Source organism: Centroberyx gerrardi, chromosome 15 (assembly GCF_048128805.1).
Source record: "Centroberyx gerrardi isolate f3 chromosome 15, fCenGer3.hap1.cur.20231027, whole genome shotgun sequence".
In the NCBI taxonomy this organism is placed as follows: Eukaryota; Metazoa; Chordata; class Actinopteri; order Beryciformes; family Berycidae; genus Centroberyx; species Centroberyx gerrardi.
Window position 1 is genome coordinate 20,417,969 of NC_136011.1, and position 12,739 is coordinate 20,430,707.

Here is a 12,739-nt window from a genome sequence, read left to right on the forward strand (position 1 = left end):
GTCTTCTCCAAGTGGTCCAAGATGGCTAGCTCATACATCAGGGGCTATTGTAATGATGTGTGTTAAATGTCAAACTAGCCATGTAGACTTTTGGCTAATCTCACAGATCACAAACATTGATCAACAGCCATTACAATTAAATATAAGTCCAAGAGTCATTATAATCATACCTAGTCTGTAGAGATTACTGCATGAGCGAATGAAAGAAAGAAAGAATGAATGAATGAATGAATGACTCCTCTGCAGCTACTGCTTGATCTCCCAGGTGAAGGTGAGAGGCAGGTCACTCATCTTCTCTTTGAACACTTGATCAAAACGCTCATTCTGGGCCACTGTAAAGAAATTCTTCCAGTCACCTGCGATACCTGTGAGAAAAGGTAGGAGGAAACCTTGAAGTAACCAGAATAATATGCTAGCATGGTTTTGTACTGCAGTGTCATGATGTAACTAATCTTCATGATTATGAAACATGACAGGCCCTATACATTTTGAATGCAAAATCTCAATTTCCGTCTTTTCCACCTCTTGTAGCTTCTACCAATTATTTTCCCCCCTAAACAAAATGTAGAAAATTGGAACAGAATAGAAACTGACCTTTGCGCATGGTTTTTTTCTTGTAGCGGTGGGTATCAACTAAGTCTTTGAAGTTTGCTTTGGGGTTCGTCTTCATGTTTTTGAAGATGGACGTCTCCACAACCTGATCGATGGCTTCATCTGTCAAATTTTTTCCCAGAAAAGCACAAAGCTTCACAACTTCCCCTCTTAGGTCCTGTCAAATACAAATCATATCATGATTTTGATGAGGGATGTTTTGCTTTATTTGAATCTATGTTTATACAGTAGAAGCTCACTAATCCAAAATCCACAGAAATTACAGTCATTCAAGCATGTGAAATGTTAATCTGAGACACATGTTTAAAGCTCATCAACTTGAAACACATATAATAACCTATTCCACCCATAATCACAGTAAAGAACAATCTGTCAGCTATTAATTAAACAAGCTTGTTACAGCCAAAGCAAAAGGCCATTAAATCATTACAAAAAAGGAAATATGATTCACAACCTTCAGCATATCCCCATACTTCAAGAAAAGGACGTCCATCTGGTCTCTCGCTGTGTAATATTCTCTCACATGGTCAAACCATGATCCCATGTACACTGTTGAAGAATGACACACAGAAATAAGTCACACAAATGCAGCATCTTCTCCTAAATCCTGTGTTAATGCTGATATCACAGAATATCAAAATACAAGGGGAAAAGTTAACACAGATGAATGAAGACATTTTTCATGAAGGATCTGAATGAGCGGTTCATTCGTTTTACATCATTTCATATTTCTGCTACTGTCAAATTTTGAGTGTCAAAATGGTCAAATTTGGCCCACAGCCCCTAGTTTGGAACATTAGTACAAGCCATAGAAATGGTAATGGCTGCAAAAACTACCCAACAAACTACCTCAGTTATAAGAGAAACAGAGAGAAACAAGATAAAATGCTGAACTATCCTTTAGTCTGAAAGTATGCCAGACTGGTGAGTGACACTCACTGGTATTTTACCTACCATCGCCATCCAGGAACTGCTGAAAGAAATCCTCAAAGCTCTTTGGTGCTTCCAGCATTTTCCAACTACAATAAAAGTGATAGAGGGACACCAGGACATCCTTGGGGTTCCTCATCACATACACAACCTGAATAGTAGCACACAAAATTGGTTGGCTCCTTTGCACTACTACAATGTTATAATGTCTATTTACAGTAACATGGAGCTTTTACAATTATCTTTGACTCAAATAGGCCTACTTTGAATTAATCCCAATAAAACTAGATGGCACTCAGTAGAGCGCATACCTCCGCAATTGTTAATATATGCCAGTTCCACATGTTGAATTTTCACCAAAAGTTGATAATTTCTTCCATGCCAAATTATGAACTTGTTTCACATCAGGAGATGCACACATTTTCATGACTGGACCTGAAATGGGACATGAGATCTGTCTGTTCAAATTCTCGCCACTTTTAAGCATGTTAGCCGATTATCACAACACCACATGGCCAATCAGCTTTATATCTGTTGTGTTTCCATTTGGGCTGCCACTGGACCAAGTTTTGGAAAAATTGGCAGGGTGGTTATGTTTAAAGAGGAAATTAGCTTTCCAGTGCCTCCATGTTGTTTGATTGGGCCATTAATGGAGGGTTTGGTTCTTCCTCTGTCTGCTGATAGGCCACAAAGTTTGATGGTGTTACGTGAATCCGTTCAGAAGGTAGATGCCTTTTGTGACAAGCCACACGCACTGCCACGCCCAATAATAGAGATGCTATATATTTGTTTTTCATGGTCCTACTATGGTATTTGAATAATTATTATAGGTAATTACTGGTCAGACCAAAGGATTGCTGATTTATGATAGCGTGTCCATATTCTTAAGTAGGTCTAAAAGTGAATCAGTTCTTCCTTGCCCCATGACCAAACCATCCACAAAGTTTCATGCAAATCAATTGATAACTTCTGGAGTTATCCTGCTAACAGACAGACAGACAGACAGAACAGGGCGAAAACATAAGCCCCGTCCAACTGGAGGTAATTTTTGGTCAGAACAAAGGATTGATGACTTTTGATAGCGTGTCCATATTCTTAAGTAGGTCTAAATATTACAATCTTTACTTTTGTGTGGTAATTGTGTATAAATCACAGATTGACAAAAATGTATTCTGGTACAACTTCACCCACTGACAAGGTGCATGGAATGGGCAGGAAACACTAGAAAAGAGTAAATTCCAGCAACACTTGCAGTACTGAAAACAAATATTTATTTGTAAAATATATATTTGTAGTAGTAGTGGCGCCGTCGTTGTGGGTGGCAGCCCGTCACAGCAGCTCCTACTTTTCTTCTCTACTTTTCTATTTTTCCTCACTGTTTTTGCACTATTTAACTTTTAGAACGTTCTAGCTCTATGGTTAGTGCTAGTAGTAGTACGTTTTAGCTGGACAGCAGACAGAACAGACAATGCATGTCTATATGTCAGAGCTGCTCCTTGTGTTTCAGGCTAAAGCAGCCGCTCTGCCGGCAGGAATACCAGTGGAGCTAAGGAGACATCGTCGGGGAACAAGAGCTGTGTGAGGGTGAGGAATAAGGGAGAGAGGAATAGGAGATTTAAACCTTGCCTTCCATCGGTGGTCATGGGGAACGTGAGATCGCTGGCCAACAAGACGGACGAACTCTCTACCTTGGTGAGCAGTAAGCGCGAGTATCGGGAGAGTGCTTCACGGAGACATGGCTGAATGGGAACATACCAGACTGTTCGGCTATATGCTGTATGCTAATGTGAAGGAAGCATACAGCTCCACTGCCCTCCCCCCCTTGGCAGATCAGATCACAATCTAATACATCTTGTACCAACATACAAGCCTGTTGTCAGGCAGCAGTCCGCCACCACCAGGACTGTGTTGGTGTGGTCTGAGGAGGCTGAGGAGGCCCTCCAGCATTGTTTCCGGACCACGGACTGGGAGCTGTTCAAGGAGGACTTTGGGGAGACATCGAGGGTCTCTCCCATTGCATCACAGACTACATCTGCTTCTGTGAGAGCAGCGTCATCTCCTCCAAGAGGGTGCACTGCTTTCCAAACAACAAGCAGTGGATTACTAAGGACATTAACGCCCTTCTCAACAGGAAGAAGAGGGCTTTCATGGCTGGAGACAGGGAGGAAGTCAACACTGTGGTCAAGTGACACTGTGGTCACCACGGCTCTTGCTGGGCAGCTGGCAGGAGTGTTACAGCACCTCTTCAACCTCTCTCTGAGGCTGAAGAAGGTGCCCCAGCTGTGGAAAACCTCCTGCATTGTCCCTGCAGGAGTCCCTGCAGCACCTCAGGCCCCTGGTGGTCGGCTCCCTGGACCCTCTGCAGTTCGCTTACCAGGCCCACATCGGAGTGGAGGATGCCATCATCTACCTGCTACACAGGGCTTACTCACACCTGGAGAGGCCAGGGGACGCTGTGAGAATCATGTTCTTTGACTTCTCCAGTGCCTTCAACACCATCCGGCCCCTCCTCCTGGCAGAGAAGCTCTCAGAGATGCAGGTAGACCACAACCTCGTGGACTGGATTATGGACTACCTCACCGGCAAGCTGCAGTACGTCAGACGTGGTGGTGGGCAACACCAGCACACCCCAAGGAACCGTACTGTCACCATTTCTTTTCACCCTCTACACCTCTGACTTCCGCTTCAACTCTGGATCGTGCCATCTACAGAAGTTCTCTGATGAGGAATACAGAGAGCTGGTAGAGAGCTTTGTAGGTTGGTGCGATAACAACCACCTCCAGCTCAACATCAGGAAGACCAAGGAGCTGGTGTTGGACTTCAGAAGGAGTAGGAAGCCCCCAAACCTTGTCACCATCCAGGAGGAGGAGGTAGAGATGGTGAACTCCTATCGGTTCCTAGGAGTGCAGCTCATAAACTGGACTGGTCGGACAACACTGAGGCCCTCTACAGGAAAGGACAGAGCAGATTGTACTTCCTGAGGAGACTCAGGTCCTTCAATGTGTGCAACAGGCTGCTGCAGATGTTCTACCAGTCTGTAGTAGCCAGTGCACTCTTCTTTGCAGTGGTGTGCTGGGGAGGCGGCATCAAGGCAGGGGAAGCCAACAGACTGAACAAGCTGGTGAAGAAGGCCGGCTCTGTTGTTGGACGCAAACTGGACAGTCTGGAGGCAATGGCAGAGAGGAGGATGAGGGGAAAGATAAACTCTATCCTGGAGAACCCCTCTCACCCTCTCTATGACGAGCTGAGGCTGATGAGGAGCAGCTTCAGCCACAGGCTCCTCCTCCCATGCTGCTGCTGTGGCACCTGGATTTCCCCAAGGGGATCAATAGAGTGCTACCTTATCTTATCTTAAAACCAATGCGTTTCAGATTGTGGCCTAATAAATATCTGTTCTCAGTACTGCAAGTGTTGGACTTTACTCTTTTCCAGTGTTATCTGTGATAGGATTAAAGTTCATGTTAGTCTTGATTTGATGGCTGAATGAAATTTGACATGAAGTTTTCCCCCTTCAGTGAAAAGTGTAAGCTACCTTGATTCTCTTGGCTCTCACTCCATGGGGCAACATGTCGGGGGGGAGGTGAGTGCCGAAGAGTCGGGGGTCAGGTCTTTCTCTCAGAGGGTTGTCCGGGGGGCCGGCCTCCAGCCAAGGAACTCGCACTCTGTTGGTAGCGTCCTCCACCTGATCAGGGTGGGCAGCGTCCATGATCTGCACCAGGATCTGCTGCATCCATGCTGTGCCTACCAGCATAGAATAGAATTGAATAGAATAAGCTCTGTGGTTGTCAGGCAGGGATTTGTTGAGTTATTTCATAGCAAGTCACTGACCTGATTTGGGGTATGTAGTGAGGAAGACATCAGTAGGGCGGATCTCTACATGCTGGAGAGCATCAAGGTCTTTGGGCTGCAACCCCTCCTGCACAACAAAGTTCCTCTTCTTGTACCTGAACAGGTAAGGGTTCAGCAAGTCCAGAGAATCCATAGAGGCTCACGTCACGTCCTTGAAGACCGATGAGATGCAGACAGAATCAGAGGGAATTCAATGTAGTTTCACTCACTACAATCATGCATAACCCCTCCCAGGATTCTTGTGTTAAGTGATCTGTGTGGAATGTATTGTCTCTCTGTCAGACTGAGGTGAAATCCCGCCCCTCACTGGTGTCACCGGTGCTGTAGAAGAGATTCAGCTGTGGACGAGTTTCTTTAGTGATTTGCAAGGAAATGGTCTAAATTTTTAGTGGCAACCTAACTGTAGACTAAGTAATGTTAGTTATAGGCAGGGGTGTGGCTACGAATTATGGGCTCATGCACAGGAGGTGACAAATTATTCCATCTCAATTCTACAACCTTTTAAACTTATAAACCTATAATCTACTAGTAGTAGGATAGTAAAAAAAACTACAAGAATCATACTTGATGTGAAAAATGTGTCTTTAATTCAAGTGGGTTCCCTTTTCCTTTCCTTTTTCATTTTTTCATTTACTGGTCAATTATTGGACACATTCCTTATTGACATTATGGGTTTTGGTCCATAGCGCTGATCAGCTGTCATAACCAAACTTGCACCAGACTTTGTGTTTCACCAAACTTTCTGTTCAAAATCTGTTTGGGAGGACAATTTTGTTATAGTCTGCACAGGAAAAACCAAGCCAAGTTTTACTCCTGTTTGTTGCACTTGAGTTATGAATGTCACAGGACTAATTTTAAAACTTTAATGTGTTTTTTGTTTTGTTTTATTTTTCATCAGAAACAAACCACTACAGTTATTTGTGCACTTCAGTTTTTATTGGCGTCAGTGAATGTGAATCAAATTTGATATTATTCATGCACTTCATTCAGTCTGTAGCTTAATAATTTGTTGTTTTTCTATTAGTGTGGTAAATGCACTTTGTCAAGAGACCAGAGAAACTTGCCAGAAAAGTCCAGTGTTTTGTTTTTGTCTTATCCAAAAGAATAAACCCTTTTATTTGTCCAGGAAAAAGCAACCCTTCAGATATTTCTGTGTCTTGTGCTGGTATCATTTCGCCAGGCTGAGCAGTTTTGTAGATTTCAACCAAACCCTGTTTCAAACCCAGAGCAGTGTTAAATAATATGTATGTAATATACACTTAAGGACACTAAGGAGAATGTGTCTTTACCAGCATTCAAATCCCACCCTGCAAATATTACATATTTAAATGTAATTCTCTGGAAAAATAGAGAGTAAAGAGAAAATGAGTTACTACTTACCCTTCTGGCAGGTGAAAAGGTATGAGGAAGGAAATGTCAGTTGTCTTTTGTACTCATAACCTGTTCTCCCTATAGGCTGAATAGGCAAATGCCTAGGGCCTCAAGCATCCTTTAATGTATTCTTTAATTATTATTAATTATTCTTTTTGTATTTAAAAAAAAAATAAATCTTACCGTTCTTATTGGATACATTACATGCCAGTGATCATAAAACCAATCAAAAGCACTGATTCAAGGAAGGCCCACCACCAGCAAAAGATGGATCTTATTGGCTGAGGCCCCCTTGGAAGTCTTCATTTTGAGCTCATGTCCACACAAGTGGAGATAGCCACACATTCACCTTTGTATTTGTTGCATTTTATTTTGATATTCATGTGCTGTATCTTATAACAGGTAACAAACATACAATGCTTTAAACATTACTTTTTATTCAGTCTTTATTGGGGACCTCCACAGAAAATTTTGCCTAGGGCCTCCAGCAGTTTAGAGCCAGCCCTGTCTGTTCTTCTTGTACTGATAAGACTAACCAACTCCCCTCCAGCTACACAACCAGTTTGAGTCCTCTAGTAAATATTTTTTGTTGAAGTGAGGATGTGTCAAAAGTTTAAATGAACAAAGCATGTTATACTGTTAACTGTTGTGGAAGAGCAAAACTTCTGCACACTTAGGTCCATGCAAGTTTCTTTATTTAACCAAGCTTTCAGTCAAGTAGACCGTCTTCAGGGCATACAATACACACAATGAACTGGGCAAGGATATACAAGAGTCCCAGCAGTGTAATCAATAGTATGCAGAACACCTGTGCTGCACCATTCTTGTGGCACCCAGCATGTCACAGAGGGAAGTGTAGTTCTTTATTCTCAATTTGTAGTCCTTTTAGATATCCATCCTATAGTGCACATATACAGATTCAAAAACTCAGTTACACATTAGCAGTATAAGATACATATAATTCTACAAGAGGGGTGTAGGGCTACATCAAAGAGCACAGCGTGAACATATATATATATATATATATATATATATATATATATATATATATATATATATATAATAGTAAGCTTATAAACATGGTAAACAGGTAAGAATAAACATGTATAAATTTACAAAAAAGGGGGAAGAAACTGTACAAACATCAGGCGAGGTCATCATAGAGTACAGTCACTAAACCCCTAAATAGATAGCTTGACCTCAAGAATACTCCCTATTATAACATAACCCTCATGTCAAAATTAACATTTAAACCCATAGGATGTAGAGAGCCTAGTGTGTGTATTCAAAATAGTTCTCTTTGGCAAACAATATTTCACTTAATAGATTTTGAACTATTTGCTGTTTAGTTTTCTATATAATGATTTGGCAAAGGAAACATCCTCCAAGGCCCACTGAGATTTTCACAAATGAATTTTAAATGCATTATTTGGATGTACTTACATTAGAAATTATGTAACATTGTTTTGCAGTTTCAATATTTTTTTTAAGGATTTTTGAAGTTTACAAAAAGCCTGCAATAACCCTAACCGCAAGTTTTATAACCTGCCCTCTTTTCAAAGATCTCCTGACCTCCAAAAGTTCAAGCCTGTATCTAAGAATTTAGGAGGAGATAATTATTTCCTTTGTTTCATTGCACATTGCTGTATAGTGTTGGTGTCCTGCCACGTGTGTGCACCTTATTAGATGCACTGATTGAACTTAATGAGTATTTGCACTATTTGCACTTATTTTGTCAGGATTTTCAAAAGAGTTGTGAATGTGATAGGACTAATTTTAAAACTTTAATGTGTTTTTTGTTTTTATTTTGTTTTTCATCAGAAAAAAACCACTACAGTTATTTGTGCACTTCAGTCTTTATTGACTTCAGTCTATATTCAATGTGAATCAAATTTGATATTATTCATGCACTTTATTTAGTCTGTAGCTTAATAATTTGTTGTTTTTGTATTAGTGTGGTAAATGTACTTTGTTAAGAGACCAGAGAAACTTGTCAGAAAAGTCCAGAACAAACACGTTTTGGTTTTGTCTTATTCAAAAGAATAAAGACCCTGTTATTTGTCTATAGGAAAAAAAACATCTGGGGGGGGGGGGGGGGGGGGTATCTTTTGCTTTTTCAGCAATTTTATATGATTACCTGGTGTCTATAAAATCTGTTAATCTGTTAAATCTGTTCAGTTTTTTCATCATCAATCATTCAATCATTCAATCATTTAGTTATAGCTTTAGCTATTCACTTCCCAGTGTTTGTTTCCCACCTACAAGAAAATAGGTTGTTTTACATAAGCAGCTTTTTATGCCAATGAGCTACTGCTCTGATTGGCTGGCCATTCTGGAAGGCCTGCCCTCCTCTTAGCGCTGATTGGTCGATTTCAGACCTGTGCCTACATAGAAACTGGAGCAAAATCTGACTGGCTTGTACAAGGGGACGTGTTTTATAGTTGGTGACTGTGGGGAATGGCATAGTAATATCATTCCCTTTTTTTACTGTGATTACTTCACACCCCCAAGTACCAAAATCACCAGAAATACTAGGAATTGCCACATCCTAGGATTGTTGAAGTGATGGAGGACGTGTCAAAAGTTTCAATAAACAAAGCATCTTAGAACTGTTAAAATGCAAAGTAATTCCCTTATTATAACTTTTTTTAAACCTCCTTCAAACAATATTTCACTTAATAGATGTTGAACTATTTGCTGTTTAGTTTTCTATGTAATGATTTTGCAAAGGAAACATCCTCCCAAGGCCCACCGAGATGTTTACAAATGAATTTTAAATGCATTATTTGGATGTATTAAATTACATCAGAAATTATGTAACATTCAAATTATGCAGTTTCAAAGGACTTGTAAGTTTACAAAAAGCATTGTCTCCACCACTTGGCCCAGATAGATATCAATTACTAGAATGACAGAATTTCACTGTTTGGCCATTTTCTTTGATCGGCCTGCAATTTAACTGCACTTGTTTGAGAACATGATACACCTGCCAAATATTAGGACCAGCAGCTTTCATTCATCCCAAGGCTATTAATGTGCAGCTAAAGCCCAATACTTGGTCAGTGTGTTGGGAATATTGGAAGAAATATTTTGAATGACGGTAACCACATGCATGCACTGGTAATACCGCTCTTACAGCAGGCCTTTGTATGCATTACAGCTGTTCTTCTACATTGGATTCTAGATGCCCAGCTGAATCAAGATGCAGAACAGTGAGGCAGCCTTGCAAGCCAGACGAGTGTGAGTTGATCAGCGTGTAGCCCCAGGGACTAGGAGTGGGCGGTTGTCCCAGTAATCCTATTGCCCAATTATTCAGTTGTTATCACCCATTTAGCTTGTTATATATAGACAGGCATAGGTGAGGACAGCTACGCTTGCTTGGGGTTTGCACATGTTGTCAGCCGCTGATTAGTATTTATGGTTCTATTTATTGTCTTTTAGTTTTTTATTCTGCATTAACAACTTAACCAAAGCCAGAGGTTTTAGAATCTTAAGCTTACACCTTTTGTAGTGGTCATGTAGTTATTGGAATTGTGTTTTTATTTTATATCTTATGTCCTGAATGCAATTAACCTGTCGCCAGCTATTGTGTTTTAAGTTATGATTTTATTAGTATTTTGGCTGACGACTGGTTTAAACTTGATATTCTGTTTAAGACTCGTGCAATAAAAAAAAGATTTCTGCTCTCCAACCTGTAGAGTTTTTATTTATGGTTTTTAGAGAACCTCTTAAGGGGTCCCCTCTCTCTACATACCACATTTTGGCGTTGTCGGCAGGATTTAACCAGTACAGTTGAGTCTTTGTTAGCTCACAACAAGGTGGCGCTTCGGCCAGCAACTCTGCTTCTGCACCAGGTAGTGAGGTTGGATGGGAACAAGCAGTCTACCTCCCAAGGGAGCGTAGGTACTCAAAATTCTCTGGTGCTAACACTAAAGGGTCTCTTAGTTTGGAGGAAATGCAGAGCTGTATAAGGGACAGGCATATGTCAGAGGTTGATAAAGCTTTTTTTGTATATGACCATTTGGAGGGTGAGGCCCACACAGAAATCAAATGCAGGCCCACTGTTGTCAGAGAGAGTCCCACAGAGATTTGGCTGCTCGCAGTCCTTTGTAACCTTGCAACAAAAATTCTTTGAGAGGAAGCAACGTGAGGGTGAGTCCTTGCAGGAGTTTTGTGTACTGATGGCTTTAATGGACCAAATTTTGCAGGCTAAACCATCTGGTGTGTCAAACTCACAGGAAGTGGAGATGTTCAAGACCAGGGCTGCGGTCGAATAGTCAAAAAAATACGTCCTAACTCCTATTCTTAACCACTTTTCCTTGACCTCGTTGGAAAACGTCATGAGGTCAAGGAAAGATGTGAAGGAGAATTCATAAGGGTTTAGGAAAAGACAACCGCGGTGCTAAGAGAATCCGACTGCACTTACGGCGGATGTTAATGACGTGGGTCTGCCGTAGTGAAACTACAATGTTCCTTAGATGGACTACTAAAAGCGCATCTTAGATACTTCGCCCCATATAAGCTTATGCATATAATAGCTTAAGAACCACCACACAACTCAGTAAACACCTTGAAATGTTGACTTGAAGTTGTTATGGCTGATACAGGCCTTTATTATTAATAATAATAATAATAACCTTTATTTGTATAGCACCTTTCATACACAACATGCAGCTCAAAGTGCTTTACATCAAAAAAAAGGCAGATAAAAGACAGATAAAAAGATAAAATTCATATAAAAGAACAAGCAAGATGCACTGCATTAAAAGAATCAAATCAAGTAAAATAGAAAGATAGAAGAACACAACAAATACTCCCACTTCTAGATGCACATTGTGAGTGAACCCATATGTTTTTCTTTAATTTACTTCCTGATTCTACTCTTGATCCGATATTTACGTCAGATCTCACTGCCTAAGGCAGACGAGAATCATAGATTCTCCTCTTGGTCAAAAACCTCACCATCCACAGATGGATGAGAATCATACAGGGTAAAGCTCTGTCCCCCCCACATATAGTGTTCACTTGTGCAAGTAAGCATTACCCGGACAAGACCAATGAAAATTTGTACTTGCCCATGTCAGCTCTGTTGGGATCCTGAACAGAAACAGTTAAAATGAAGGCTACTTAAAAGCTAAGCTGAAAAGATATGTTTTTAGCAGTTGTTTGAAAATGCTTACAGAGCCCGCCTCTCTAATATTCTTTGGGAGGGTGTTCCACAGTTTAGGAGCATAGTTAAAAAAGGCTGCATCCCCAATCTTCTTTTGAGTGGGGTTTTGTACTTCTAAAAAACCAGCAGTAGAAGACCTGAGGGCTCTTGATGGAATGTAGAACAGCAGGGATTCTGTAATGTAGGCCGGTCCTAAGCCATTAAGAGCTTTGTATACAAGTAAAAGAACTTTAAAATCAATTCTAAAGGACACTGGGAGCCAGTGCAATGCAGCTAAAACCGGAGTGATATGCTCTCGCTTCCTTGTTTTTGTTAAAAGCCTAGCTGCAGAGTTTTGGATAAGCTGAAGCCTCTCAATAGACTTTTTTGGGAGGCCGGTAAAAAGGGCGTTGCAGTAGTCCAGTCTACTTGTAACAAACGTGTGAGTTAGCTTTTCAGCATCTTTCTGGGTTAGGAAGGGCCGCACCTTGGCAATATTTCTAAGATGAAAGAATGCTGTTCTGGTCACCTTGCTTATATGTGAATTAAAACTTAGATCAGAATCTAAGATAACACCCAGCCTTGTTACTTCTGATTTGATCGAGGGATTCAGGTTCCCAAGTCTTGTGGAGAGTTCTTCTCTTTTGGCTTTGGGGCCGACCAAAAGTATTTCTGTCTTATCTTCATTCAGTTTTAAGAAATTTGTGTTCATCCAATCATTGATAGCCAATAGACAAGTAGTGAGGGAGCTTAAGGCATCTGCATGATTTGGCTCTACAGAAATGTATAGTTGTGTATCATCAGCATAGCTATGGAAATTGACATTAT

General features: G+C 40.8%; 1 protein-coding gene across 1 annotated transcript; it reads right to left on the reverse strand.

The window, feature by feature from the left end:
• Nucleotides 1-246: 246 nt before the first annotated feature.
• Nucleotides 247-5,524, reverse strand: LOC139917461 (amine sulfotransferase-like). Its single transcript, XM_071906582.1, has 6 exons — nt 5,371-5,524; nt 5,075-5,283; nt 1,567-1,693; nt 1,067-1,161; nt 595-769; nt 247-365 (listed from the first exon to the last, which is right to left on the reverse strand). The coding sequence occupies exons 1-6, from the start codon at nt 5,522-5,524 to the stop codon at nt 247-249; spliced, it is 879 nt and encodes a 292-aa protein (XP_071762683.1).
• Nucleotides 5,525-12,739: the final 7,215 nt, after the last annotated feature.

Bases quoted from the DNA above. Each gene is read 5' to 3' on its own strand.
- LOC139917461 (XM_071906582.1), bottom strand. From the start codon at position 5,524: ATGGATTCTCTGGACTTGCTGAACCCTTACCTGTTCAGGTACAAGAAG. The intron at 5,284-5,370 runs GTCAGTGACTTG...CTATGCTGGTAG, and splicing joins CACTACATACCCCAAATCAG to GCACAGCATGGATGCAGCAG. The intron at 366-594 runs GTCAGTTTCTAT...CTTTTCTCACAG, and splicing joins GAAAAAAACCATGCGCAAAG to GTATCGCAGGTGACTGGAAG.